This window comes from Equus quagga, chromosome 13, assembly GCF_021613505.1.
Source record: "Equus quagga isolate Etosha38 chromosome 13, UCLA_HA_Equagga_1.0, whole genome shotgun sequence".
Taxonomy (NCBI): Eukaryota; Metazoa; Chordata; class Mammalia; order Perissodactyla; family Equidae; genus Equus; species Equus quagga.
Window position 1 is genome coordinate 66,245,207 of NC_060279.1, and position 13,124 is coordinate 66,258,330.

Consider the following 13,124-nt stretch of genomic DNA (forward strand, 5'->3'; position numbering starts at 1 on the left):
GTAATCAATATGAAATTACTGCTGAGATATTTTACATTATTTCTATGTCTTCAAGACCTCATGTGTATTTTACACCACAACACATCACAATTCAGACAAACCACATTTCAAGTACTCAATAGCCACTTATGACTAGTGACTACAATAAGGGAGAGTGCAGCTGTAGAAGAAACATACAGTATATATTTTTGAACAACTCCAAAAACAGCTATGTAAGTATTGTGTAGACATAGGAAACACTTGGAAAGATAAACAAGAAATGGCTAAAGTGGCTATCTCTATGGAGTGGGATTATGGGGAAAGAAGATGTTCAAGGTTTAGTTTATAAATATCTAAATTTGAATTTACTATATGATGATATATTATACTTTAATTACTAAAAAAGTAAAAGAAAAATGTTTATTTTCTTCGATGCCGTAAGTCAATGTATAGAAAAGCTTATCTTAAAGAAATGACAAAAAATAGGAACCAATATTTATGTAAAAGGATGTCCTTACAGTGATAAAAACTAGATTCTATATCATGTCCAACAAGAGGAAAATTATTTAATAAATTCTGATACTTCTCTATGATGGAATGTTTTTCATAACACAGGAAAATATTCATGAAATAATTTTAAAATTCACAATGCAGAAACTATCTATATGATGGCCCAATGACTCTCCTCCAAGGTATATACCCAAGAGAATTGAAAATCTACGTTCATACAAAAATTTGTATACAAATGTTAATAGCAGCATTGTTCATAATAGTCAAAAAGTGGAAACAACTCAAATGTCCATCAGCTGGTGAATAGATAAATAAATGTGGTATATCCATATAGTGGAGTATTATTCAGCCATAAAAAAGAATGAAATACTGATAAGGCTACAATATGAAGGAACCTTGAAAACATTTGCTAGGTGAAAAAAGTCACACCCCAAAGGCCACATATTGAATGATTCCATTTATATGAAATGTCAGGAATTGGCAAATCCATAGGGACAGAAATTAGATTAGTGGTTGCCAGGGGTTGGGAGGATGGGAGTGGCTATCTAATGTGTATGGAGCTTCTCTCTGGAGCCAAGAAAATGTTTTGAAATTAGATGGTGTTGATGGTTGCACAATATTGTGAGTGAACTAAAAATCACTGAATCTTACTTACACTTTGAAATTGTGAAAACGGTGAATTTTACATTATGTGAATTTTATCTAAATTAAAAAACAATATATATATATATATAGAACAAAATCCCAACTTTGCAGTAGAAAAATAAGACTAATGTCTAAGAGTGGTGATGGAATTAGAAATGCTTTTCATTTTTCCTGATTTTCTCCAGCACATATATACTATATTTTAAACGGGGGGTGGTGGAATAAAAGTATTTCGAAAAAAGTGGTCTTCTCTCTTGACAAGATCTATGTGTTTTGGAAACAATTCCATGTTCTCACTCTGTTGACAAGTACACAAGGGCAGTCCTGTCCAGCCTGTGAAGGATATTCCTATCTACATAATGTTTAACTGCATTTAGTCTAGCAAACAAGCAGTTTGCCTTCTGCCATAGGGTGCCCATTAGCAGAGCTGACTCAAGCCCTTCCTCTCCTGTGGTTTTGGATGTTGGACAGACACGACTGTGTATTCTGCCTTTTGAAACACAGCAGCCCAGGTTATCTATCTAGGGGGTTCAGGGCTTCCAGCTTCAGAACCTACATTTTCTTAGACCTCGCTGGCTTTCTGCTCTTGCCTGGCACTTTTGCTTCTCCACTTGCAAGATGAGGTGGTGAATGTTTGCTTCACTGGAGTGGGGAAGAGAATGCATTAACTAAATCCTTCAAAGCACTGAGAGATAGAAGGTCCAGAAAAATCAAAGGTTATTCAATCCCACTGGAGACTCGAATTACCTAAAAGTAAATGGAGAAGAAAGAACTTTGTCTCTCAGTAAATAAACAGATAAGATCAGAGCCATGGGGTCACCGAGGCTTCTCTTAACCCTTGAGTGGGTGGCATTTTTCATAGACTCATGGGATGCTGAGCTCTCTGCTGTGCTTGCTTAGCAAAGTTTCTTTTAGTTCTCACCTGGCCTCTTAATCTTCCAATAGCTCCATAGCAGGTAAATGAAGGAGAATTCATAGTATAAGGATGAAATTGCACAGGTTTTGGTTGCCTTAGAGATCCCGGACTTTTAAGGTTTTTGTTGAGTGAGCCTTAACTTACTTCAATTGCCCTGTTTGCTCCGACTGGAGTAGAACTTTGTGGACTGACAAGGAAAGGAGTCCAAGGTGAAGGAAGTAAGTTATATATGTATGTATGTATGTATCTATTTATCTATCACCTATCTTGATGAATAGATAGAAATGGCCAAATCACTACCACTGCCTGCTTCTGGGAGTCAGAATGGAGTGTACAGACAGCAAGGTACAAGGGAGAACTCTCACTTTTTACTTTACACATTTCTGTACTGTTAAAATTTTAAAAGCTCATTTTGTAACAAAAAGATTTAATAAAAATTACCAATTATAATCATAACTACCCCTCTGAAAGCCCTCTCACACATCTCACGAAGTTCCCAGAAAGAGTTAACACAGAGAATTCCAGATGTTTGAAGTGAGGACAAATTCCTGATTTGGCAGTGGGGGTGGGAGTAGGGTTAGAGGTGAGAAGCAGCAAAAAAAATAGGGAGGGGAGGAAAAAGGAGGACTTGCTGCCCACTTCTCACTCTAACCAATAGCATAAAAGTTTCAAGCCCAACGCCCATTTATGGGAAGTATTTCAGGAGCCAGGAATTGCATCTGATTCCACTGTCACTGTAACTTGCCAAAGAACTGAGAGAGCTTCCCGCTCAGCTACCTGCAGACTGCTTCTTCTTTACTTGGAAGGTAAAGACTTAAGACTCAGCTAATGGTGGTGGCTGGGGTGTATGCTTTTCTCTTTGTGTTGTACTGACTTCTTTTTCCACAGGGCAGTAAGATGCTTATGGGATGGGGCTTTATTTTTACTAATGATAATATTAACACTAAATTTCTAATAACTTGGAGTGGTTCTTCCTGGTTCTTCTTTGCAGAATGCAAGACACAGTCTGTTGAAGTGTTAGGGGGACTCTCTTGGACAGGCTCTGCAAGGAAAGGAGGGAGCACAGAAGTTCTGACTTTTAAAGGATATTCATGTCCTTTCCCCTTGGTTTCACTGAGCGTTTAGTTAAACTTTTACGGGGATTACAGTTGCATATAGCAAATCTCACAGGAGATAAGTATTCAATGGAATGCTCTGATAACATTGTAGAATGCATTCTTGCTTTATTTTCCATCTCAGTGAAAAGTCTTAAAACTCCCCTTGTGCACAACAAAGCTACTTTGCATGAGAAAGCAGCAAAACAAAGAAAGAATTTTGGAAAGAGACATCCAGTGAAATCACCCTGATGTTTAGGTCCAAATATAGCCCCTCAGGATGGTGGTCTGTTCTTAGTGTCACAGAAACTTCTTTCTTTTCCCCATAGGCTTCGCTTGTGATGGACCCATACGTGATTCAGATGACAGGCAGCGGTAACTCGCCCTCAGTTCTGGACATGCATGTCAACATCAGTGGGAGAAGCTCTGCACCAGGAAAAATGAAAGGCAGGAAGGCCAGATGGTCCGTGAGGCCCTCAGACATGTCCAACAAAACTTTCAATCCCATCCGGGCCATCGTGGACAACATGAAGGTGAAACAAAACCCAAACAAAACCATGATTGCTCTGTCAATTGGTGAGTTGGGGACACTGGACCGAGGGGCAGTCGTTGTTGCCCTCATCCCCATCCTCACAGGCTGGTTGGAGAAGATGGGAGTGGAGGGTGAGTCTGAGCACTGGGCATGGAAGAGTAACCTCTTGGTGGCTCTTTTATTTCCTCCCATGAAAAGGGGACCCTACTGTGTTTGGAAACCTGTCTACAGATCCTGAAGTTACCCAAGCACTGAAAGATGCCGTGGACTCGGGGAAGTATAATGGCTATGCCCCCACCATTGGTAAGCTCCTCCTGAGACTCTATCTGGTGGCTTCCAGATCTTTAGTGCTCTTCCAGTAGGAATGAATTGCTAGCAATTCTCCTTGCTTTCCTGATGCCTAGTTCCTAAGGAGAGGCTAAGGCAAATGGCCATTTGGGTTTGGGGCAAGGGGTCTCAGGATGCTTAAACATAAGCCATCAAGGTCCAACCTCTTTCCTGGCTTCCTTTGGCCTACTGGCACCTCCCTTCTAGGCTCCCATCATATACTTTTTCTCAAATAATGCTTCTATCCTATTATCACTAATTCTAATACCAAGGCCTTGAGTTTGGCTGCAGCTACTTGTTTACTGAGCCCTCTAGGTCCTAAATTAATTTACTTATTGAGCTATATAAATAGGTCCTTGGCTTTATTTCTCCGTCTCTACATGTTCAAGGCTTATTTTAATTATGGTCCAGGTCACATTCAAATGTAGTTATAATTGTTTCAGATTTAAAAAGTAAACAAAACAAAACAAGAATAACAAAGAATGGGCTGTCCTATTGAATAGAAAAGAAGGTTGTTTCTGACAGAAAGAAATTATTCTTATTTCGGTTTAATACTCTCCATCTATTAAATATTTCTAACCTAAACATTTTGGTAAAATAAGTGAATCTTTCACCTTGTTTTGGTGTTGCATATTTTTTCCCCTGTGTATATGTGCACATAGAAACATATTCCTAAAGCAGAATAAAAATCCAGTTTCATGCAAAATAGAATTTTAAAAAAACTCCAAAGAGGTCTCAGAGACATGATTTTTTTAGATTGTTTATATTTTACAAAGTTTCATACAAAAAACAATTAAACAAAATAAGACCAAAGATTAGATTATAAAACAATTGTACAATGACTTTTATATCCAAAGGATTAGGGAACTGGTTCAACCTGAAAAACCAAAACCCAGTCTCCATTTGACAAATATCCAAAGGATATGAACATTTCATGCCGAAGGAAATACAGATAATAATAATATGTATCTACGAAAATGCTCTTTCTTATTAATAATTCAATAAGTGCTGATTTATATAACCTTGAGACCCATCTCTACCTGTTAAGTTAAACATTATGAAATATTGCATCTGGCCTTTCTAACTGAAGACAATCTTTTTGGAAAGCAATCTTGCAAAACACGATAATTTGCATGATACTCTCTATACTTCAAGCTTGTCAGCCAACATTTGGAAATATTGTACAAGAATGTAATTTCTTTCTTAGAAAGAAAAAATACTGTACCAAAACACTAATGGGTATATAACATAAAAATATTAAAGTGGACCCAATGTGTTGAATACATTGATTACAACTTTCCAAAAAATATAGTCCCTGGAAGGGATTTAGGAATATTCAAAATCCTGTATTTTACAGAAAATAAAACATAATCATAGTAACCAAGATGGCGCAGAGCATTTTATAGTTTGGGGGGGCTTTTCTTATTATTTACACATTTGTGCTTATTATAAAATTGTGAAATATAAATATAAAGTTAATCTCCTTATCTACAGTGGCGGGGATCTGAGCAGGCGGGGAAGGTAGCGTGAAGCCATGTTGACTCTAGAGCTCAGCTGTCAGTTGCGGGATGAAAATTTCCACCTTCTTCCTTCTGCTCTTTTCTTTCAGGCTACCTGTCCAGTCGGGAGGAGATCGCTTCTTATTACCATCATCCCGAGGCACCTCTGGAAGCTAAGGTGAGCCTTAGGCAAGGTACCAGCTCTGAAGCAATATTGGGCAAACTATACCTTTTTCCTTGCTTCTGTTCCACAAGGAATAAGGGTTTCAGGGGGAACAAAAGCTGTGGGTAACTTCCCTTTAGCAATTTGAGGCCTTCTTATAGAGTGAGGCCACTAATCAGTGATTATATTTAATGTTATTACAGTATAATAACGCCACTGCATACAATTTATGCAGTCTTATCTCAAGGAGGCTCAAGACTCAGAGGTCACCCTATAGTTGATTTTCTGCAAAAGATCATTGAAAAACAATGTCACAAACACCAAATAATTAACATTTTATATTTTACCACTAGGATCTTTTCAAAATTTGTAGCTTCGTCCATTCACCTTGCGGTCACTCAGGTGGGAGGATTGAGGTACTGTGGCATATAGAATTCACGGGCAGTACCAAGTTGAAATGCAACCCTTCCTTATTTTGTCCACTGTGTGGGGTCAACATTTCTTAACGTAAGAGGTGCTCTTTGTATTTTACAGAAGAGTCAGGCTTCAAATCTCAGGTCAAAAGTAAATAAATAACCAGGTGGAAAAGTCCAAGGTCATAACGATCTCGCATGGAAGTCTGCTCAGTCACAGCCAAACTGTCCTTTTATAAGTGATTTCTTTCTTTTAAGTGGTCAACATTTTCAACAACATTTAGATACAGGACACACATAAACATATGAATTTCTTTAAGTTTTGGCTTAGTACAGTCCCTACTGATTTACTTAGAACTTGTAAGTTTATTATTGCTCCCCACTCGCTCTTCTTTTTTTGTTGTTTTTTGTGAGGAAGATTGGCCCTGAGCTCACAGCTGTGCCAGTCTTCCTCTGTTTTATCTGGGATGCCGCCACAGCGTGGCTTGATGAGGGGTGCTGGGTCCGTGCCTGGGTCTGGGCATGCGAGCCCTGGGCCTCCGAAGGGCAGCCCGCGAACTTAATCACTATGCAGCCAGGCCGTCCCCCTGCCACTCACCCTTCTGACAATCTCTTTTCTCCCATTGCTGTGGGAACCCCTAACAAAATGAAATTTTCATTTTCTTCACAGGATGTCATTCTGACAAGTGGCTGCAGTCAGGCTATTGAACTTTGTTTAGCTGTGTTGGCCAACCCAGGGCAAAACATCCTAGTTCCGAGACCCGGGTTTGCTCTCTACAGGACTTTGGCTGAATCCATGGGAATTGAGGTCAAATGCTACAATTTATTGGTAAATGACTTTTTAATCTTAGACTGAAGTGCTCAGTTATTACTTCATGAAAACATATGACTACTACCTTAGCAGAGAAAGATCTCGAAGTGCATGGTTGAGGCCACAGACACATTTTATTATTTACGTAACACCTTTGAGTGAGTATTCCCCCCAAATTTTCCAGAATCATCTTAGTCTCACCCTTTCTTCCTCCCCAGCCAGAGAAGTCTTGGGAAATTGACCTGAAACAAGTAGAATCTCTGGTTGATGAAAAGACAGCTTGTCTCATTGTCAACAATCCATCAAACCCCTGTGGGTCAGTGTTCAGTAAAAGTCATCTCCAGAAAATTCTGGCAGGTGAGTCCAGCAGACTTCATTTGACAAGGGAGGAGCTGGGGATGGAACCCTTTAACTCTTTCCTGTAATGAGAAAGAGTCCTTCACTAAGTTCCAAGCCTAGGATGGAGTTGTGGGAGCTCCACTGGGGTCTCTAATGAATAGTGCACCGCTGGAATTGTAGGATTTGCCTAAAAGAAGGAGAAAAAGGCAACACTTGCCTCTTCACCACTCCCCTATGTGGAAGAGATGGTTAGAAATACCTAGTTAATTAAATGGCAAGTTTAGGCTCTGTACCCTGGCAGAGTATAAGAAGAATTTATAGTTCTTAAAGAGGAAGATGAAACACACAAACATGAAACGCAAAGTAAAATAAGTCCAGGTGAATATTAAGTGCTAAGGCAATTCACATTCAAAATGATTTCAGCATGCTTCTCCTATTTTCAGTGGCCGCAAGGCAGTGTGTCCCCATCATAGCTGATGAGATCTATGGAGACATGGTGAGTTTTGGGCAGGATATATCACTATGATAATCTCAATTACAAATTATTTCATGGGATCTTCGGAATAGGGGCATCTAGAATACTCAGAAGATACTCCTAATCATTTCAGTATAGAAAATCAGCACCCCAGCCCTCTTAACAAATACTTAGATCTACCACCCCTTAGCCAGTTTCCTGGAATCCAAAAAGCTATGAAAATCTGAAGATTTTTGGAATTCGCTTGGTGGAAAAACCTGACTTGACCTGATATAAAGATACTTGTAGATTTTTATTGATCCCATTTATGGATCTCTCTCTCTGTATTTGTCAAAAGTGTAGGGAAAGGGGCAGAAATGTTAATATGTTTGATTAGGAGTGCTGTCCCAGACTGCTCTGGGGGTGTTACATAATATATGTTATATGTGCCACATAACTTTTCTAAAATCCAAACGATTCTGCATTCTGCAACATATCTGGGCCCAGGAATTTCAGAAAAGGGGTTGTGGACCCATATTTTCTTTTTAAATCGATAACTCCAACAGTCACTCATTCCCTAGAGGTTGTACCTATTACGGGGCTATTTCCCAGTCAGTTTCCTCGTTTTAGGCTTCCTTTAATCCAGACCAGACATCTGGCTCAATATCTTTAGACAGTCCCCTTTGGAGCCTCTTGGGATCCCAATCATGCTTCAAGGTAGCCGTGAACCCGGAAATCCGAGGCCCTGTCCCTAGTGATAGAAGGAGGAGGGTGGCAGGCATAGAATTTGGAGGAGGGGAAGCAAGAAGACAACTATGACAAGCACCTCTTCCCCTCAGGTGTTTTCAGATGCCAAATTTGAGCCTTTGGCCACTCTCAGCAGCAACGTTCCCATCCTGTCCTGTGGAGGGTTAGCCAAGCGCTGGCTGGTTCCCGGCTGGAGGTTGGGCTGGATCCTCATCCATGACCGAAGAGACATTTTTGGCAACGAGGTAAGAGCAATGTTGTGAAATCGAATGCGTAATTTGGGCTATACGTGTTTACTGCGCATGCACAGTAATGAGGAGGTGAGTTTTTTTCTCTCTTTATTCTTGGCCCTATAGTTCTGGGTAACTGGAAAGATGCTGGTTAAAGATAGGACTAGTTATTGCTCTCCGAAGCTCAGTTTTTCTGTACGTGGCTCTGTGAACAAGTTCCATCTGCCTCCAATTTTAGGAACACAAAAAAAGGAAACAATAGCAGTAATGACACCTGATATTGTTTGTAGGTTTACGATGTCCCAGTGTTTTATATAACTTATTTTAATTTAATCCTCTCAACAACCCAATAAGGCCAGTACTAATATTATCTCCATTTTACAGTTGAGAAAAATGAGGCACAGAGAAGCTGCATAATTTTCCCAGAGTCACACAGCAGCTATGTGACAGAGTTGGGCTACAAACCCCGGTGGTCTGATCAAAGAATGCCACTAGGCACCATCATTTCCCCAAAGATTAAAAACTTGAGGGCCGGCCCCATGGTCGAATGGTTAAGTTTGTGGACTCCACTTAGGCGGCCCAGGGTTTCACCAGTTCGGATCCTGGGCGCGGACATGGCACTGCTCATCGGGCCATGTTGAGGTGGCATCCCACATGCCACAACTACAAGGACCCACAACTAAAATACACAACTATGTACTGGGGGGATTTGGGGAGAGAAAGGAAAAATTAAAAAAAAAAATCTTAAAAAAAAAAACTTGATAGAAAGAATGGTCAGAACAAGAATCCCCAAAACTGAGATGCTTCAGAAAGGGTAAATAATGTGTTTGCTGGGGGGCTTTTAGATCCGAGATGGGCTGGTGAAGCTGAGTCAGCGGATCCTGGGACCCTGCACCATTGTCCAGGGAGCTCTGAAAAATATCCTGCGTCGCACCCCTCAAGAGTTCTACCACAACACTCTAAGCTTACTCAAGGTAAGGGCAGCCTGTGGCCTTCTACTTGGACTTTGGGAGTCAAGGAATGTTACCAGCGGGGTGAGGAATAACGAGTCCTCATTTCCAGAGCAATGTTCCATTATGGGGCTTCCAAATCAAGCAGAAGGAGTATCTACCCATGCATTTCTGTCATTTCTGGCAATTCACTCTGCTCCTGGCGCAAAGCCTCAAGTAACAGGGCTTTTTCTTGTTGACTCCTTATGCCAGCAGAGCAAACTTAGGTTCTTCACCTTAAATGTGGGCTCTACTTTTAGGACTTTGTTTTTCTTTCACTTAAATTTTGGTCCTTGACGTCTCTCTGCCTTCTCTTGCAGTCCAATGCGGATCTCTGCTATGGTGCGCTGGCTGCCATCCCTGGACTCCGGCCAGTCCGCCCTTCTGGGGCCATGTACCTCATGGTGAGTACGTGGATGGCAGGCACTTGTTCTAGGGCAAAGGGAAACCAGTCTGCAGGGCTTCCAAAAACAGCTAGGTAGGCTTCTGAGCCAGTCAGTGTAGGGATTGCCTTCTTCTGAATTGTCCCACTGATGTGATTTAACCTCACAAAAAAAGTCTTAAAATAACAATTCCTCAATACAGAGAATCATTTTATAAGTAGATACAGAAAAGATATAAGACATAAATAGAGGCTTTCCATACCACTGTAGTTCTCAACTGGGAGTGATACTGGTTCCCTAGGAGTGTTCGGGAACGTAAGGGAATTTTGTTTTCAGAATGACTAGGGGGCGCTATTGGCATTTTGTGGGCCACGGATGCTAAGTATCTTGCAACAGGTGGGATAGTTCTATGCAATAAAGACTTGCCTGGCCCATAAGGCTAACAGTTGTTTTTGGAGAAACACTGGCATTCTATTTCCAGCTTTCATTTATCAGCATTCAGAAGGGAACTCTTCAATAAACTACAATATTAATGTAAATATGTCCTCTCTTCCCTATGAAAAATTTCATGAGTTCCTAAGTGCTAGACCTCTTAGTTGTCAGTGGTAGAGTTCCAAGATATCATTTAGAGCATTCCCTACCTTAATTTCTAGCATACAGAGTTGGCCTGTTTTCCCTCCTGATAAGTCCGCCTCTCCCTATTACTGGCATAGGTTGGAATTGAGATGGAACATTTCCCAGAATTTGAGAATGATGTGGAGTTCACAGAACGCTTAGTTGCTGAGCAATCCGTCCACTGCCTCCCGGGCACGGTGAGTGCTTGTGTCTCCCTCACAACATTCTCAACAGTTTCTAGAGCCTCAGGAGCTCTCCCTGAGCTGGTCTTTAGCCTGATTTTTTTCTCCCCCAACAAAGTGTATTCTCATTTGATAAGATTCAAACAGACGTGTCTCACGGCCTCTACTTAAAATTTACTTCTCCCCCATCCTTATCCTATCCATACCAGGAAGAAAAGTGGTGGCCAGACATTCTAGGTGAGAGGAAATCAAGCTTGTCCCACAAGTTCCTTTTAAGATGAATTGACTCAGTTACCGGCTTAGCACCCCAGTGATGGGAACTGAGTAAATTGATAGCCCTGAGTACATGGCTTCTCTGCTTCTCGTCGATTAGGGCCCAGGCCATTTTAGGGTGGTCCAGGATGAGATTCAATTGCTCTGAGAATAACTGGCTCTTATTTTTGCAGTGCTTCGAGTACTTGAATTTCTTCCGCGTGGTAATCACAGTCCCCAAAGTGATGATGCTGGAGGCCTGTAGCCGGATCCAGGAGTTCTGTGAGCAGCACTACCACTGTGCTGAAGGGAGCCAGGAGGAGTGTGACAAATAGGCCCGAGTCCATTCTCCTGAGTCTATGTCCCATCCGGGGAGGGCTGCACCGGGCCCTGCTGCTCTTCAGGCAGTCAGGCACCCCTACCGGGAGAGGCGGCTCAAAAACACTTTTCGTCAAGGGTTCAGGATTGCTCCTGCTGTCCCCCAACTATACACACATGCACACTCTGAATCCCAGATTCTCTCCTCGCTCTGCTCTGCTGGAGTGACCCACTAAGTCATAATTTGCTCCCCTCCCACATGACTTCTTCTTTTTCTCTTGAGAGTACCAGGTGAACAAAGTTTACCAGAAAGCAGTAGAGATAAGACAATTAAGAGCTCAGGGTGAGAGAAACAAAAGATTGAGAGAACTTGTGCCCCAACCGCTTCCTCATACTATAAGAACACATTCTCCCCAGCCAGATCTGAAGCCCAACCCTGTTACTGCCTTACTTCGGGTATACCTCACTTTACGCAATAGAGCTATAACAAAAGAAGTTGGAGACACATGTATTTGGTTAATTATATTCTAAATGTGTTAAGAAAATTTGCTAATTTTAAGGATCCCTTACAGAAGCCTTTTTGTTGATTTTTTGGGGAAACAATTATTTCGTGACGTGAAAAAATATCCTTTAATTGATCAATTTTTTAAATTTAGATATGTATGTATCAGCTTTTCTTCAAATGAGGGCACATCTGTACTAAAAAAGGGAGAAATCAGAGGACCCTCCAGAAATACCACTAAGGGCCAGAAATATCCTCACTTATTGTTATAGAATCATTACTTTTGCTGTAATGTTGATATTGATTTATTGATATATATATGATATTATCTTTTCATATGTTTTCTAAGAAACATTTATATTAACAAGATCCTTTATTTTGCCAAGGGCATAAATTATTGTTTTCTTAAATAAATTTTATTAAGTATGTTCTTCTCTGATGTGTTTTTTCTCCTCTATGGGGAATTTCTATCTCCAAGAACTGCTCATTACTCTGTCTGATTGAAGCATTACCCACTAGGTTCCATTTATTCCTTTGTTGATGTAGTGACTTTCGGAGTTATTTAAGAAACACTATTCCTGAAATATTTTATTTGGGAGCTCAACTTCTGGTTTCCTATTTACAAACAAGGCAAACTCAGAAGCAACATTATAAACTTCTGGCCTTTGACTTCACACTTTCAACTTTTTGGATTCCCAACCCATCTCAAATTCCTACAGTTGTCTACATCCATTAACCACTGATTGGAGAATGAAGTTGAACTGATTCAGTTGACCTAGGGACTGAGAAGTGTCCAGAATCTTCTTTCAGTATGAGATTTTTGTCTGCAAATCCTCTTGGGCACAGTTGCCTACTTTTTTCCTCACTACTTCCTCTAGAGAGAGTCTAAAATTATCTTGCAAGGCTGGAGACAGGAATTTACCATAAACAGTCTGGAGATTCCTCACTACGGGAAGTTTTCCTTATCTAGAAGAGGAACTTCAGGTCTCAACCCTGCCAGTCACACCCAATTAATTTCCTTTACAAAAATAAACATCAAATGTCCCCTTCCAATCCACGTTTGACTTCAGTGAGCTCACACTAAAATTTACCGTTCGGTTTTCTTCAGCTAATCCAAAGTGAATATACAATGATTGAGATGATAAAGACTTGCTTCCTGTATGCCACCACTGTCATAATTTTCCGAAAATGCCTAGCTCCTCTTTTCCTGTACCCTCCTGCCGC

At 40.7% G+C, this 13,124-nt stretch overlaps 1 protein-coding gene across 1 annotated transcript; it reads left to right on the forward strand.

The window, feature by feature from the left end:
* The first annotated feature begins 2,737 nt into the window (after positions 1-2,737).
* On the forward strand, positions 2,738-12,326 carry TAT (tyrosine aminotransferase). Its single transcript, XM_046683541.1, has 12 exons — positions 2,738-2,856; positions 3,474-3,720; positions 3,875-3,979; positions 5,613-5,680; positions 6,749-6,907; positions 7,108-7,246; positions 7,672-7,724; positions 8,522-8,674; positions 9,505-9,633; positions 9,969-10,052; positions 10,745-10,843; positions 11,275-12,326. The coding sequence occupies exons 2-12, from the start codon at positions 3,486-3,488 to the stop codon at positions 11,413-11,415; spliced, it is 1,365 nt and encodes a 454-aa protein (XP_046539497.1). The 5' UTR covers positions 2,738-2,856; positions 3,474-3,485; the 3' UTR covers positions 11,416-12,326.
* Positions 12,327-13,124: the final 798 nt, after the last annotated feature.

Coding starts and splice junctions, on each gene's coding strand:
- TAT (XM_046683541.1), top strand. CDS start 3,486: ATGGACCCATACGTGATTCAGATGACAGGCAGCGGTAACTCGCCCTCA. Junction 6,908..7,107: donor TCAAATGCTACAATTTATTG/GTAAATGACTTT, acceptor CTTCCTCCCCAG/CCAGAGAAGTCTTGGGAAAT. Junction 7,725..8,521: donor ATGAGATCTATGGAGACATG/GTGAGTTTTGGG, acceptor TCTTCCCCTCAG/GTGTTTTCAGATGCCAAATT.